Source organism: Camelus bactrianus, chromosome 7, assembly GCF_048773025.1.
Source record: "Camelus bactrianus isolate YW-2024 breed Bactrian camel chromosome 7, ASM4877302v1, whole genome shotgun sequence".
Classification (NCBI taxonomy): domain Eukaryota; kingdom Metazoa; phylum Chordata; class Mammalia; order Artiodactyla; family Camelidae; genus Camelus; species Camelus bactrianus.
Window position 1 is genome coordinate 24,857,280 of NC_133545.1, and position 16,843 is coordinate 24,874,122.

The following is a 16,843-nucleotide window of genomic DNA, read 5'->3' on the forward strand; positions in this document are numbered from 1 at the left end:
GGACATCATTATTAACTATGTGTTTAGCCTGCATGTGATGAACGACAGAAGTCATGGCACTTTAAAGCATATGTAAAAATCTAACAAGATGGAAATTAGTAGGAAAATTTGCTGTATTTATTAAGACGACAGGATAGAGATTACTTAGCTATATCACACAGAAAAATACTTTCAAAGTTTATTGGGTAGTAAACTCAAAATGTTTCAGTAATATAATGGGGCAAATGCAGCCTGCATTGTTGTAAGAACCACATCTAGAACCAGGGAAGTGTTGGTCCAGTTCTGCTCCTGTCTGCCAAGCAGCATGTGCAATAGAGTATTGAACTCAGGCACCAGCCAGGGAGACAGAAAAGGAGTCCATGTTCTTAATTTGAGACGAGTGCCCAAGATAGTGAAGAGAATTAACATTTGAGACATGAGATATAGTTGAAGCAAATGGTTAGGGGAAGACTTCAAATATATAAAGGCTGTCACTTGATTTCCCCCTCACCCCATGGTCCCCAAAAGCAGAATTATAGCAGAGCTGAAAGCTACAGAAAGACAGATTTTGGCTCAATGGGGAAAAATGTCTAACGGAAAAGGGAGGGGATATTTAAATACGGAGGGAGGGACGAGTCATCCATCATGAGATACATTCAAGAACATGCTGGGAAAGAATGGACTTTTGGGCACTGATATTTCCTGGGGGTGCCTAGAGCAATTTTCTGAATCAGAGATGCTCTGATTCTCTAAAAGTAGAGACAGCCACATTAGGTCAAGACTCATGCTATGAGAATTTATAATTAGTTATTTTAGGGACTATGAAAATGGAGATTGTTATGAAAGATAAGAGAGCACTCAGAATTAACTGTCCTCCCATAGCACTTGTCTTATGCTCTACTGAGCCACCAGCTCCTGGTTGTGTGCACGCTACCTTCCCAGTTGAAGAAGGCACAGTGTCTTATTCACATCAGTGCACTCACTACACGAGTCCATTTTATTGGTTCCATTTCTTTTAAAACCTCCCAGAATTCAAACTATTCCTTACCCCTGCCATTGTACATCATATTTACCCAGGCCAAAGATGTAAATCAGGCTTGTGGTCTATCAATTAATGTGGTTTAACTATACAATCATACAAATGAAGAAGAAAATGTTCTGAAAATACACCTCTGTGAGTCTATGGTAAAGAAAATGGACAAGAATGAAAGCATAAATAACTTGCCAGAATAAATGTTGGGATATTTCTTCATAAGGTTGTTAGTAACCACAAGGCACAAATTTCCTTCCCTTAAGAGTGAGTTTACTCTATGAGTAACCATTTTGAACCGAAAGCCACCAAATCCAAATGGTAATAAAAGGCCAAGTCGCCAAGAAGAGCAGTGATGCTGTAGCTATGCCAACAGAAAATTACTGCAAGAGGGCACCCTGGCTAACTTCCTGTAGTCATGTTAATGGCATATTGTGAAATATTCTATGCTTATGGAAAAATTTATTTCCAAGGAAGATGGGTTAGCCTGGCAGCTGGATTGTGTCAACACCGCTTACTACACTTAAAATAAAATCACCATCAGGAACTTTATTTTTTCATTGTCATCAAGGGCAGGAGATGTACCAGGCTCAAATGGACAACAGTTTTGGTGGTGAAGATGGTGGGAGAAATACTAATTTTCTTTTTCTGGGAGAGAAAAATGGACACATTTGGCTATGAGCAACAGTGAATTCATAGCAGCACTGAGATTACCAGGGCAAAACTTTTACCTCTGTGGCTTCTTTAAATGGGTCTCTCTAGCTATACCCCAAAGCAGTTCCTGACTGCCTAGTTTGAACTATATGGAATGCTACTGACGTCTGAGGAGGGAACCCTCAGATCAGCTGGGATGGTATGGTAGCTGTATGTAATTTATTTCATGGATCCTCAGCTTCCATTCTGAGGAGTCCTAGTGTCACAGCAATCCTCTCAGAGCGCCTGGAACTCTGGTCTCCTTTCCCACCTAGGTGCTGGTAATTTATGCTACATCCAGGAGTCCTGGCTCACCTCTAAATACCCTAAAAGTTCTCACGAAGGTCCCCATACTGTCTCATGTGTGAAGGCTGCTGCAAGATGATTATTACAGAAGGTGACCGGGCAGGGAAGTGAGGGACAAGCAGGGAGCAGGAGTAAAGAGAGATCTAGACATTTTGGGGCAGCTTTATTCAGTTTCCTTTTCTAACAATATGCTGCTTATTAGAGCATGTCCTTTCTCCTTTCTTCTTCCCAACATCCCACTCTTTCTTCTTCCATCCCTGGATTTTCCCCTTTTATCCCTCAGGGTGCCCAAGATAAAGACATGGTCAGGGAAAAACATTCCTCGCACCCGGGTGGAGGGTGTGACCAGTTGTGTCTGGACAGGAGTGCTCAGCTGTTCAGGCAGCTGCTGTTTTTGCCAAAAATAGATCCTCCTCTTTTGGAATTTGCTTTGCTTCTCGGTTCATGGGAGTTCAGGTCATCACCTTTTAGGTCATGGTTCAGTCTTCATCTGTTCAGTCAGTCATTTACTTCATGGTATTGGAGGAATGATTATTGAAGTTGTGGTTAATAATGAATGATACCAATTTAGGTGTCTAGAGGGTTGTGCATGAGCCAGGAGTCTCTAGGGTAGATTATCCATCCCGAGGTAATGCCTTTATCCTTTATTTTAGGCAATGAAAATAAAAACTGATACAGTTAATTGATGTGGGCCTGGAAATTTCACTACAATATTCTTACATTTCACTTTCATCAAGGGAATTCATCATCTTAAGGAATAGAAAAGTTGAACGTGAAGAAATTGAAAATATTAAAAAGTGGTGAAGGGAATGACTGCTAGATGCCAGTTAGGAGGGGAAAAATGATCTTAGTTTTCAGAGTATCTAAAAAGGTTTTAGCGCATAGCTCGCACATGGAGCTCAGAGAGTAAACAATTTACTGTGCAGTATCTGGAAATGATAGAATTTATGAAGGTAACCAGAATATATAAAAGGGGATGGACCATGAGTGAGATTCAGAATTAAGGATTAGTTGAGGCTTAGAAATAAATGACTGTGAAGAGAAAATCTGACTTACATCCTGACTCGACAATCTCAACAATAGCAATCAGCTAAAACTGGACTGCACTTTGAGCTCCACACATTCTAACAATGAAAATTGGAACACGTAATTGAAGTGAATGCAGTCAGTCTTTTATATACAAATGTTTATAATGCCTGCTTTCACCAACAGGAAAGGCTTTTGACTTTTTTTTTCTTAGTCAAAGTGTACACCGAGCATACACACTTTCTCATCTAAGTATTTATATATATTTTTGCAATGGAGCAAATATTCCCCCATTGAGCAAGTCATATCTCTTTGAAGTCCTGAATACTTAATTGAAGAACTGCTCCTGTAAACCACACTATATAAACAGTGAGGCTAATTGGTTCCCATTTATCTATATTTATAGGTAAATCCAGAGAAAATTTTCACCGAGTATTCACCTGTCACTTTGCTAGGGACATAGGGGAGGAAATTAATGTCCCCTGTACTCAAACAGTTAGCAAGTTTATTGAGGATTTAAGATTTACGTGCATTATATCACCCATGTATGGAATCAAAAAAAAAAGAAAGAAAGAGGACATTAATGAGCTCATCTACAAAACAGAAACAGACTCACAGACATAGTAAACAATCTTATGGTTGCCAGGGGAAAGGGGGTGGGAAGGGATAAATTTGGGAGTTTGAGATTTGCAAATGTTAACCACTATATATAAAAATAGATGAAAAACAAATTTCTTTTGTATTACACAGGGAAGTATATTCAATATCTTGTAACAACCTTTAATGAAAAAGAATATGAAATGAATATATGTGTGTATATATATATACACACACACACATGGCTGGGTCATTATGCTGTGCACTGGAAATTGACACACTGCAACTGACTATAAACTTCAATTAAAAGAAATAGTAATTAATGTAAATCTGTCTACTCACAGGCCAGAATGCATCTTACAGATACTGCGTCAATGGGTCTCAAATCTTAGTGTGCATAAAAACTTCGTAAGGATCCAACTAAACATGAAGACACATTTTGACCCAATAGGGCAGGGAATCTGCACTTTCGTGGAGCTCTCAAGATTATTTGGATATGGTCGGCCCAAGGAGCTTCCCCTGTGGAAAGCCAGGAATCATCAGGTTGGATTTATAGGAAGCAGCAGATTTGAGATGAGTCTACGAGTTCAAACTTTGAGGATGGGTGGGGTTTAAAGACAGAGAAAGGAAGCATGTTCTTGGAATAGGGAGAGACTTGAAGAAGAGCACAGAGTTGAGAGTAAATGTGGCATAAGGAAGGGGCGGCCAGAAAACAAGCCTGAGAGAAGTATGTGGCACGGCATGTAAAGCTGGTTTCTGCTCCCCTCATGTTGACTGTCTATACAGCTTCAGCACCAAACTTCTTCATGAAAATAATCAGAATATAAAGAAGGAATCCTTCTTTCTCTTTATGCCCGAACCTGATTTTCACATAAGTTGTGTCCAATCATAAGGCTTGATGGACATTAAAGTAAACAAGCCCTAGAGCTACAATCCGCCCCTTAGCCAACCAAACCACATGCTGATATACAAATGCTGGATTCGATGATTTAGTGTTTAGTGTCAAATTAATAGTCAGCATGGTAGATACATGACATATTACCCCCAAAAAATGCCTTAGGTACGAGAAAGAACTGGATTTAAATCATTGCTATACACTTAGTACCTGGTGTGTTTTACACGGACTCTTTGGATTTTAGTTTCAAAATCTGTACAAGAGAAATAGTTATAAAAATACACACAATACCAACAACTTGCATTGGGTTTTGAAGGTTAAATGAGATGGTAAACTTCCTGGAACATAGTATATAACTGTGAATGAATGAACAATATTTGTAATATTCTTATATTTGTAGAGAAGATGTTTTAAATGGACTAATCTGTGATTACACAATGGTGTGATTCATTTTAGGTCAAATAGATAAAACAATACATTTGTGATGTAGTAAAAGAGATTTATGTTTTTCTGTACCAAGAAGAGGTGAAACCTCATGACTGTGGAACTGGTTAGCAATGTGATATGATTTGAAAGACACCTTAAGATATGTTTCCAAGGGGCCCATAGTCTCCCATTAGCGTTTCATTTCCTGCTGACTCTTCCAGAGGTAGGCAGACCGGTCATATTAGTCATTCGTGTTTCGTGTGAATTGTTCTATCAGATCTTTTCTCTCTATGATAATGGAGAGAAGACCCTTAGGAACAGAAGATTAGCTGGACGTAAAGAAGAGTAGAACCATTTTGTAGTAAGGGGCCACCACAGAAGATGGAGCTGGCTAGAACCTAGGTTTATAGGAGGGTCCTGCAAAGCTTTGTCCTGTGAGAAAGAGGCGCCAGAGTAGAGAAAACAGGGCACAGAAAGGAGGCCCTGACAAATGTCAAGTGTTTTCCTTTAGCCTCTGTCTGGCTTGAGTGCCACTAGTCCCTGCATGCATAGGCACTCATTTCCATTAAATGTCACATAAATGCCTTTTCATTTTTGGTGTCATTTCACAGAGTAAAATCTAAGATGAGGAAAGTGAAGTTCAAATGGTCTCACCAGGTGGCCTAAGGAAATTTCAGAACAGAAATGGTTTCTTGAAAAAATCTCAAAAAAAAAAGCATGCAATGAAATGTACAGGGTGTTATATATTGAAAAAAAATGTATCAAAATTGCTTTAAGTAACTCTGTTCCTTTAATGTGTTTTTTAACACTATTATTATTACTGCTCATTTATTACTGCTCATTATTTATTGCTACTATTTATAATTACCCACTTTTTTTTTCACCTGAGAAATTCAAGATGTAATGTGCCTTTCTGGTTTGGAGACTTTTTTTTTTCTGTGTACTATGGTGATTTTCCTGAACACTATATATATGTATATATTTAGAAATTTAGACTTTTACAGGGAAAAAAATGCTTTCTCACCCACATTAACAGTACAGTGAGATGAGTGTTGGTGAAATTATCTTCCTTGATGGGAAAAGAGAGCAGAGTTACATTAGTGAGGAATTAGAAATAAGGTCTGAATGCTAACCATAGATTACATAAAAGTAAGGTTATTTGTGCCAAGAGAAATTGACTATAAATTATAGAAGGGAATGTGTTTTGTTTATACCTAGGGCTGGGTGCATAGTAATTGTTTAGTTGACGTTTTGGGATGATTAATTTACAACACAACGAGAAACAAACCAACCAGTCCCTAGCCCTGAGGCATTTCAAAACAGATCCTTGATATCACTGTCAGAACATTTCCCATCTATACACACACACACAGCCCTTCGTACATGGCTCTAATGACTTATCTCTGTGCAGGTTCCCTCATAGTTAACTCATCAATCTAGTCAGTATCAGAGCAATACTATCAACTCAATCTTTTGGTTTCCTATTGAAAGAGGTCATAAAGTCCAAGAAATACACAGAACTTTGTTTCCAAACAGTGAAGAAGTCATTGTACAACCGAATGTGGTATTGGGGAGGAAAATACTACTCACTGTCATAAACAGGTATTTATCTTTTGAATGAGAGCAGAGAATTCCTGGACGAGAGAGGTCCGGAGCACTCCTCTGAGCCAAACCCCACGTGGGCAGTGAGACAGCTGCCTTAATACATTATCTAAGAAGCCCTAGAAAAGCCCATCTGCACCCAAAACTTGCCCTTTCACACTGGAATTCCCGCTACTGGGGTTGCTATTTCAATTTACACGCTGAAAATGGACTTCATTGGAAAGGACACTGGAGTGACCCAGAAAAGACTTGCTCAAGACACAACCCAAGTGTGGAGCCTCAAAGTCGGGGGACATCAGAACGGGCAGAGGGTCCTCATTGTGGGCAGACTCAACCCACTTCACAGTTCTGCCTTCTCCTAGACTTGGCCGGTCTATATTCCGGTTAATGTGAACAAAGGAAACAAAGAGAGTTTGGCCTTTCAAAAACTGTACCTGTAAATGGTCTTTGGTTTCTTGAAAACACTCTTGGGCTTATCTCTCCATGTTAATTGTGACAGTAAAACAATAAAAATCAAGATTTAATTTTAACTCATGTTGGTCAGTCTGGGGCAGTAAATGAAGATGATGAGCTGGAGAAATATTAATCCAGGTTGGTTATTTAACATCTGCCTTATTTTGAGGAGAACACTATTGAAGGCACCTGCTCGGGACAATGAAATTCTTCAGTTATATTCTAGTTTATCGCCGGCTTCTCCTTGTGGTTTTCAGTCTGTTGATCCTATTGCCATTGCCAATCGTCCTCTGCACCAAGGTAAGCGAACCCAGAGAATAGGCTGGTGGATTTTCTGATTTATCTAGTTGTCATTTATTGTCGCTATGTCATTGGCTCAGAGCTGAATGGATGGTGACACTTTGGGCTTGAAATCAGGATGGTTATACATTGTGTTTTGTCCATTTTTCTCCTTTTTAATGACTAATGTTGTAGATTCTCAGTATGATTAACTAGCATAATTAAATAGTATATTCAAGCAGAATTATTCTCTGCCTGGCAACCAGGTGAGAGGAAGAACAAAAAAAGCACAGCTCTTGAGATCTTGTTGTCCTGGTTATCAGTCTCCAGGGAGCATCCTGGGTTAACACAGTCCCTTCCCCTGAGATTAGGCAGCACTGTGACATTGGGGGAAAGAGCTAGAACAACTGGTGTAGCACAGACTAATTCACTTGTCAGCTTCATGGCTTGGTGTAAGCCTTGGAACTTCTGGAAATTTAGTTTCCTCACGGGATAAGAAGACATTGAAAACACAAAGTAATTTTCTTGGTTAATCAGAAAATCTATTAAATTATTGTAGATATTCTGATTCTTTGAGATTTTATTTTGGTGTACTTGTAGGGATTTTTCTGTTTGCTTTTACCTGTGGTCAGTCTATTAAGTCCAGAACAATAAACTCAATGTATTTTTAATACTTTGGTAAAGTGATTTGTATCAGCAAATATTTAATGAACATCTTCCCTATGCCAGGCACGACAGGTGTCTCTTGGTGCTAAGAGGATGGTCACCAGAGCCAGGCTCTCTCCTTGAGTTGCCAGGATTCCACTTAGAGCTGTGTGACCTGGGCAAATTAATTATCCTCTCTGTGCTTCCATTTTCTCATATGTAAGATTGGAATAGTAGTGGGCTTGTTGTGAGGATTAAATGAATAAGCGCTCATCAAGCACTTTCTTGGAGCAGTGGCTGACACATCGTACGTGGGTTAGTGAGCATCTCCCCAAACCTGTTGACCCCACAGCTGTGTGATTCCTGCCACCTCATGACGCCTTTTCTCTGAGTAGAAAAGAACGTGTCTGATGTTCTCCAACAAGTATTAACCAAGGTTATACTAGTCTTAGGTTAAAATAGAATCACGGTAATTATAATACTCCAGCCTGCCTCAGAAGCCTTTCACTGGTATGGGAATCTCTGAAGGAAATTCACGTGAGATAATGAAAAGTCCTTTTGAACTCATGCAAAGCTGGCAGAGGGACCGACCTCTGCTGCCCACAGCTGCGGGTTACCTCCTGCAGGGGGTTGGGGGGCAACCACTCGGCTGGGCCTCTGTTGGCACTGAGGTCTCAGGGCCCTGTGGAGGGAGGGAAGAGCTCCCCTCACCCCCTTTTCATCAAACATTGTTCTGAACCCCCAAAGTCTAACAGAATTTCTAGTGAAAACAGCAGGCACACTCCAGTTGTTTATGGTTTGGTGGTTTTGTTCTTTAAATTCTGTGTGACTAATCCTCCCCTCTTCCCTCTGCCCCCCCGACCCCACCTCAGCTACTTCTTTTTTTTATTGAAGTATGGTCAGTTTGCTATGTTGTGTTAATTTCTGATGTACAGCACAGTGATTCACTTATACATATATATACATATATTCCTTGTCATATTCTTTTTCATTATAGGCTGTTACAAGATATTGAAGATAGTTCCCTCTGCTATACAGTAGGACCCTGTTGTTTGTCTATTTTATATATAGTAGTTAGTATCTGCAAATCTCGAACTCCCAATTTATCCCTCCCCACCGTCTTCTCCTCCTGATAACCGTAAGTTTGTTTTCTATGTCTGTTAATCTGTCTCTCTTTCATAAATAAGTTCATTTGTGTCATTTTTTAAGATTCCACAGATAAGTGATATCATTTGGTATTTTTCTTTCTCTTTCTAGCGTACTCCACTTTGTATGGCAATCTTCAGGTCCATCCATGTTGCTACAAATGTTTATATTTTATTCCTTTTTATGGCTGAGTAGTATTCTATTGTATATATATATCCCATAGCTTCCTTATCCAGTCATCTGTCGATGGACATTTAGGTTGCTTCCATGTCTTGGCTATTGTAAATAGTGCTGCTATGAACATTGGGGTGTATGTAACTTTTCAAATTAGTTTCCTCCAGATATATGCTCAGGAGTGGGATTGCTAGATCATAGGATAACTCTGTTTTTAGTTTTTTAAGGAATCTCTATACTGTTTTTCATAATGGCTGCACCAAACTACATTCCCATCAATAGTGTAGGAGGGTTCCCTTTTCTCCACACCCTCTCCAGCATTTATTGTTTGTGGACTGAGGACCCCTCTATGAGTCTCTGGCAGCCAGTAGATGACAAATTTGAGTCACAGACACAAGACTCTAAGCTGAACTCCTACCCTCACCCTCTTCAAAGACTCGATAATCCATCTAGTGTGTGTGATGGATTTCTTTTTCCAACTCCCCTGGTCCCACGTGTCCCCCAGACCTGGCTGAATCCTACCATGAGTACATCTTGATTCATACCGGGACCCCTGCTATATTTTAGTATTTCTGGATTAGTCTCAGCATAAGTCCTTACTTAAGGCAGAGAAACTAAGAAGTTAAAGTAGTCAAGACAAACTTTGGCCATGACTGCATATCATCAGTGATGCTCCTTTGACATATATACACTCGACACTTTGATTATCTTGCATAGTTTTCAGAGAAAGTGAGTATAAACTCTTTGAAAAGGCAAACAAGTAAATAAATTAAAAGCAACAATCTCTGTGCGTGATTCATTAACCAGAAAGTGTATTCTTGCTAAGAAAGGCAGTCGCTGATTTTTTTCCCTGAGGTGCTGTGATAAGAGTACATTAGGTCTGTGGGGAAGCCTGACATCAAAGCCTGCATTTGATGAACTGTGTTCCTCTTTCTTTTCCCTCTAATCAACTCATTTGTTAAAACTCAATAAATGTTAATGAGAGGATATTTTCCTAGTACAATAAAGTGATTTCATTTTTTGGCTACTTTAAATGCATATTTAATCATTCAATCAACTGCTAATTAAACTCAAAGAATATTATTTTAACTGTTGCTTACAATGAAAGCAGAACTTTTTTTTTTTCAGAGACCATGAGCCTTTGGATGGTATAAAATTTAAGTAGAGGTTTACTTTGACAGGGCTGCAAATTAATGCATTGTAACTTTTAGGTTACCAAACTGGAGAACTCTAATAGAACAACTAAAGAATTCAACCCCCTCAAAAAGTCAATTTTGCTTTATAAAAGCACAATCAATCTATATGACATAGAACCAACAAACAATAAATTAATTGACTGATTTTTTTTTCATTTTCCTACTGATTATTGAGTTGTTTCTATAGACTGGCCTTAACTCTTACCTTAATTCCATATCAATTCAAAAATGTAGTATCAATGGTGAGAGACCCTAAGTGATTTTGCAAGGTAAAGTTCAAACAGAAGGGGAAGGGATTCATTTTGCAGAGCATGCTTCTGCTCCAGGCATTCTGCCAGCTGCTTTATCCAAATTATCTTCTTTAACTTTCATTACAAGCTAAGAAGACAAGCACATATGTTCTATCATTCTCCTTTCACACTTGAGGAAAGTGATGCTCCAAGACAGTTGACCCAACCAAAGCCACACAGATGTTACTGAAACTGGATTTGGACTCAGGTTCTGTACATAGTTACATAAAGCGTGGCTTGGTAATCATTTACCAACTCAGGCATATCTCTTTAAGATAATGCTTTAGACAGGTAAAACCAGAGAAGAGGTATATCTTAGCCATTTCCCCAATTGGTCTCATGTTACTCAGTGTCTTTAAGATAGAAAATTGCAGTGATTCTAACTACGGGGGGGTGGAACTATCAGAACCAGAGTAGCAGGCTCAGTCATTTGCTGAATGTCCCAGAGTCCCAGCTACACAAGCTGGTCTTATCAGCTTGTCAGGATGTTTTTTTCTTCCCTTCACACCTGTGCCCCAATGTTTACTATGGGTCATAGCATTAGACTGGCATCTCGATAACTTCTAGTTGGAAAGAGACCTTGGAACTATGTACTTGAATGAATGAATGTTTTCACGGAAATAATATTTTATAGCAAAGGAAGGTATGTCTCATCCCAGAAGCCCATGAGCGTAAGTCAAAAAGAAGTTCAAATTCAATCCTTATGAATTCGCTGTCATACTTGGTCAAATTATGCAGATCGGAAATGGAGACAGAAACAAGTAAATGGCTTACCCAGATGTGGCTATACAGATGCTTCCTATCAACATCTGTCTGACCCTACGGCCAGTGAGCCCATATTTGTGTCTTTATAGCTTCCACAGTGGTAGTAAGTATACTCCTAAAACACTGGTGTGATGTCACTTTCCTAAAGGAATCCTGACTTCTTACTGCCTTTCACTAAAACATCAGAAATCCTGTCTTTTTAACTGCCACACAAACATAAAGGTAGGCTCGGTCTTCCCCAATCAGTAGCTAGTGATCAGTAAAACAAGCCCGTCATGTAATTGATATTTATGTAAACGTTTGAATAACATTAACAAACTGCACCGAATGTTTCCCTTTTTGGAGCCAAATGTTCTTAAATACCGCCAGAGAAAAACCTGTTAAACCTGGTCCAGACTCTGTGCCGTATCCAGTGATGTTCTCTACGCAGCTTTGTTCTTGTATGACTACTTCTAGCAGCTTGTTCATTTTTATTCTTCTCAGAACTCTGTACTATTTTCTTACTTACTTTTCTAGTCCTTGGCTTTTCTTCATACTTCTTTTGATGGGACAAAACGATAAAAAGAATGCCAGATTTGTTTGAGAAGGAGTAAGAGAAGAAAATTGAACAATAATACTTCCTGTTTGTAGCGAGCATTTCCTCCAGGTATGCCACTCCTCCATCCAGTTTATCCATTCATTATGGATCCCTTTTTTTCAGTTAAGGAGTCGGGAAAACAGCCGCACAGATATTGAGCAGCATTCCCTAGTTGATTGGTTGTAAAACCAAGACCAGATTTTGGATTTCTGTCAGATACTTCAGGATTTCTCTAGAAGATATTTTACGCTGAGAGAAACTTGAAGAGAGAAGAGAGTGGGAGCATGAGCAGAGCAGAGTGCTGGTGCGCAGGACCGACCCCGTTAGACATGGAGGAGATACGGCTGGGAGGGCCGCCTCTGTTTCTGCAGCTGTCATGTGCTGCTTCTTTCCTTCCCAACCTAGGCATCTAATGCATCGCAAATATAATATAAATTATAGTAAGGATAAGAAATGATGCATAGTGAGAGATGCAGTGCTACATCTGTACAAATGAAACATGGGAGAAATACAGTGCTTGTAAAGAAGCGTAAACTTTAGCGGGATACAGGCTCTAAGGGGAAGGGGAAAGTGGTAGGTCGGGAAGTCTGACAAAGCAAATGAAAATGAGTGGGAGACATTTTAAAATACTACAAGTGAGAGAAGAGGGAGGGGAGGAATTCCCAGAAAACACGAAGAACTTTCAAAGCAGGAAATCGAGTAATGAAACATTATTAATAGAAACAATTGGTATTGTTTTGGATGTTGGTTTAGAATACTGTAGGGATTTAAGGTAAGGGGGAGAATACTATAAATTCCAAGACAGTGAACATTTTTGATCCAAAAGAGCATCAAAATGATGGCAGGCAAGAAAAAAGAAAACATAGAAATCCGCCAACAATAATGTGGTAGGAGAGGACCAAAACCAGAAAATCCAAATGTGAGATATATTTATTTCATGAATATTTTCTGAGAACCTACAAAGGCCAAAGGGTCGTGCTAAGTGAACGGTGACATTACACAGAAGTTTAACGTTTCTGCTTTCCAGTAGCTGGTACAGTTGCTGAAAGTCAATATATACTGTGGCAAACATTCATCACAAAACAAGGCTGCTTATAAATTTATGCCAAATGATTAGAACACATCATTTGTGGTATAGATGTGTAACTAAAAGGTGGGTGCACCTCTAGGGAGTCATCACCGTCCTGCCCTCCGTTCCCCCGACCACACACGGTCCCACTTGCCCACAACCTGCTGCTCCTTCTGTTTTCTTTATCTCAGAGAATCTGCTACTCTTCACCCCACTTCCAGGCCTGAAACCTGTGCGTCATGTCAGATGCTTCAGAGATTCCTGAGCTCCCATCACTCAGTGTATGTAGCTTCACTGCCCGAATCCACCCATCTCCTGTCTGCGGCCCCATCTCCACTCCCGCTGGCCCTGCTCTCCTCGAGGCTGTCTTCACCTCTCTCTTTCATAGGCCATCATCACACTCCTTCCCCGCCAAGTCTCCTGCCCGAGCACCAAGTCAGAAATGCCAGCCTGGTCCTATTGTACCCCTGGTCAGACTTCTGCAATGGCTCCCTTTCGATGACAGGTGGAAAATATCTAAACAAAACACATATGTACTAATGGAGTTTTAGGGTTTTGTCATTTATGTGTCCTAACAGCCCTCCCCAAAGCCCCCCATACTTATCTCCCACATTCACATTTCCTGCGTTAACAGTATTTCACTGTCTGTTGCCCTTGGAATACTCATGACTATTCTTCCTCTCTGTCTGTGTCCTCTTCCTGGAATGCCCTCTCCTCCCGCCCTGTGCTCTTTGGGAAAGGCAGCTCAGGTTACGATACAGTCAGAATCATCCTCCATGCTCTCACTGCACCATCATGGAGACATCGGCCTCCACTACAGTATGTATTCCTCTTTGCTTTTATCTTTGCTTCCCCCTCTCAGCTGTAAATACCTCAAGAATATGGAATGTGTGGTTTAGCTTGTTTCCTCCTCTGGCCTAAATGCAGTGCCTGTCACACAGGAGAGAGTTGATCATTGTGCTGAATGGATGGACTAAAGACCTCTTGAGGCAGAAGGATGTAGGGACTTCAGCCAGATCTTATAGGAAAGATAGGATGCAGGAGACAGAAGATGATGAAAGGAAGGAACTTCAAATACAGTGAAGAGAGTGACTAAGAGACAGGACAAAGGGTGTGTCTCTTCCGTGGAGCTCTTCTTGACCTTTCACAATACATTTTTGTATCTTGTTTGGTAACAATAATATATGTGAATGTCGGCTATCAGCCTCCTAACAACCATTAGAAATAGGCAACATTATCCCCTTTTTACCGATGAGCAAATGGACAAAGAGGTTAAGTAATTTGCCCAAAGTCACATAGTCAATAAAGAAGGTGGGAGGATTTAAACACTGACTCCCAAGCTCATCAATGATATTGCCTCTTCAGTGGCATTTATATCAGATTTCTAATGGTTTGTGCACCGTTCTTCCTACATTTGCAATTACGAAAACACATACTGACATGAGTCTCCCACTGACTGGATTGCAGAGCAACCACGACCCTTGATGAACAAATAATGTGAACAAGAAATAAACTTTGATTGTTGTAAGCTGCTGAGGTTTAGGGAGTTTTGCCACAGCATAACCTAGGCTGTCCCGACTTGTCTGGTATATTCTGGAAAACTCCCCAAGTGATTCCGTCATGCTGTCCTCTGGGCCATGTCCTCATCTGTAAAATGAAAAAGACTCTTAAAAGTGTTTTAGATCTTATCTGTGGATTGGCTCTCCCAGATTCACTGGAGGTACTTGTTTAAAATCACAGCCTCTGGATGTGAAGTCTGGGATGCTGCACTTTTAACAGACTCCTCGTGATTATGAAGCAGTTAATCCAGGGACCGCATTTCCATCACACCCTAACGATGTAAAGTCAGGTTGGAGAACCGGATGACCTCTACAGCTGTTTCCGGTTCCACTGTGTGCATGGGGTATGAACGCAGTACATCTCCATTGCTAAATGGTGGTAGACGTTAAATGAAAAGAAAGAGTTAAAAATCCCTTGTAATTGACATAGTTGAGCCACCAGTTGCCTTTCCCTGCTATCCATTTTGGGCTAAAGACTAACAAGAAATGCTGATTATTTTTCTTTGACTTTGTAGTTGAGCTCTTTCTTATTCTCAAGATTAAGGATTAAGTCTTGAGAAATTCCTGCAGCAGTAGGGGTAGGTGTATCACGAACCAGGCAAAGCCCTTCATGGGCTCTGTCAAATAATAATAGTGTTTTTTTTGTAGCACCCAGATTTAGAAAGCATGATTTTTTCCCCTTCTTAATTGCTTGGCGTTCCTTTTAGAAAGTCAATTGCAGTGAGTGAGGCCTGGGATTGGCCCCGCTTTTCTCAAGCTGTGCTGCGAGATCGTAGCCACGTACATGCTAATTCATCAGCCAAATTACTCCCTAATATCAGTCAGTGTGTTATTAAAAAGGGGGAGGTGAAAAAACTATATTTTAAAGCCTAATTTATATTTCAATTCCATCTGGAGTTATAATTTAAAAGTGAACTAAGGTGATTTTTCAATATAATCAGCCACATTTCCCAAGATAATATATTTGGCACTCGGGACTTTGGGGGAGGGGTAGCCATGGCTGCCTACTCAGAGTTGCATTTGCCTTTTCTGCCTCGGGGACAGTTGCCTGGCTGCACTTACTGAGGTGGTGAAGACAGGAGATGACTATAATATTGTTAAATGGGGAAGTGGGAGAGTGTCAGGTGCGGGAAACTGACCTATGCAGGTAAAAAGTTTTAGTTTCAATTCTAGCTTGTTGGCAAGAGAGATGAGAACCTCAGGAGAAATAAACATTTAGCCACTGGTATGAGGGTCAAGAGATCCACTGCCAGGCAAGAAGAAGAGAAAACAGAAAAGAAAACAAAGCAAAAGATTCCTATGCTGAAGAATTTTATGGCCAGGATGGTGATTGAGTGTTTTCTTTAGGGGTCAAGATATATGAATAAAAACAGTTGTAGAAAAGACACAGAATGAGGGGAAAAAAACCTCATCATTCAACAAATGTTACTGAGCACTTACCATATGCCAGGCACTGTTCTGGTGCTAGGAATAGGGCAGTCAATGAACAAGAGATGCTCTCATGGGTCTACTTGGATTGAACGCTACTACATACTAGCAAAGTGATTATGGATCCTTGGTTCAGCATGGAATTACAATACCTACTTTCCTCTCCTCTTATTTAGTCATAAGTCAGAAAAACAGATCTGTCTGTTTATTGGCAAATATCTTCACCTTGTAAGTAAGATTGCCTGTCTATAAAGCCTGTGATCAGCAGTCTACATAATGTTGGTGCAGTTAAGACCCCTCCACCCCACCACACTCTCCACCATAAACACAAAGCAAATAAATATTTCTGTAGACCCGAATGGGGCAGAAAAGCAAACAAGCAAACCCAAAAAGTGAGAACCTGTATGGTCTACTGTGCTCCCACATCATTCTGAGGTTAGAGTTAATGTCACTGCCACAGACTAAGGGCTGGAGAGTGGTTTTCTTGCAGCTATGAAAGCACTAAAAAAGTAGACTGACCGCTGTCTGTGGTGGCATTCACAGAAAGCAGCCCAGCCTCCCAGCCAGCTAGAAGCCTGGATTTGCATTCTTCTGGCAGGACAGGACCTCAGGCTGACAAATAAGGCACATTCTGGACTGTGAGCCAGGGACTGGCTGGAGGCAACTGTAAAACTTCTAGATGGGGAGTAATGAGTACAGAAAGAAAAG

General features: G+C 40.3%; 1 protein-coding gene across 1 annotated transcript in view; it reads left to right on the plus strand.

Annotated features, from left to right (window-relative positions):
* The first annotated feature begins 7,170 nt into the window (after window positions 1–7,170).
* The window catches only part of SLC13A1 (solute carrier family 13 member 1), a 76,724-nt gene continuing 67,051 nt past the window's right edge, over window positions 7,171–16,843 (plus strand). The window contains exon 1 of the mRNA XM_010947594.3: window positions 7,171–7,307. Within this exon, the coding sequence (XP_010945896.1) occupies window positions 7,209–7,307 (99 nt within the window). The 5' untranslated portion in view covers window positions 7,171–7,208. The remainder of the gene's footprint in view (window positions 7,308–16,843) is intronic.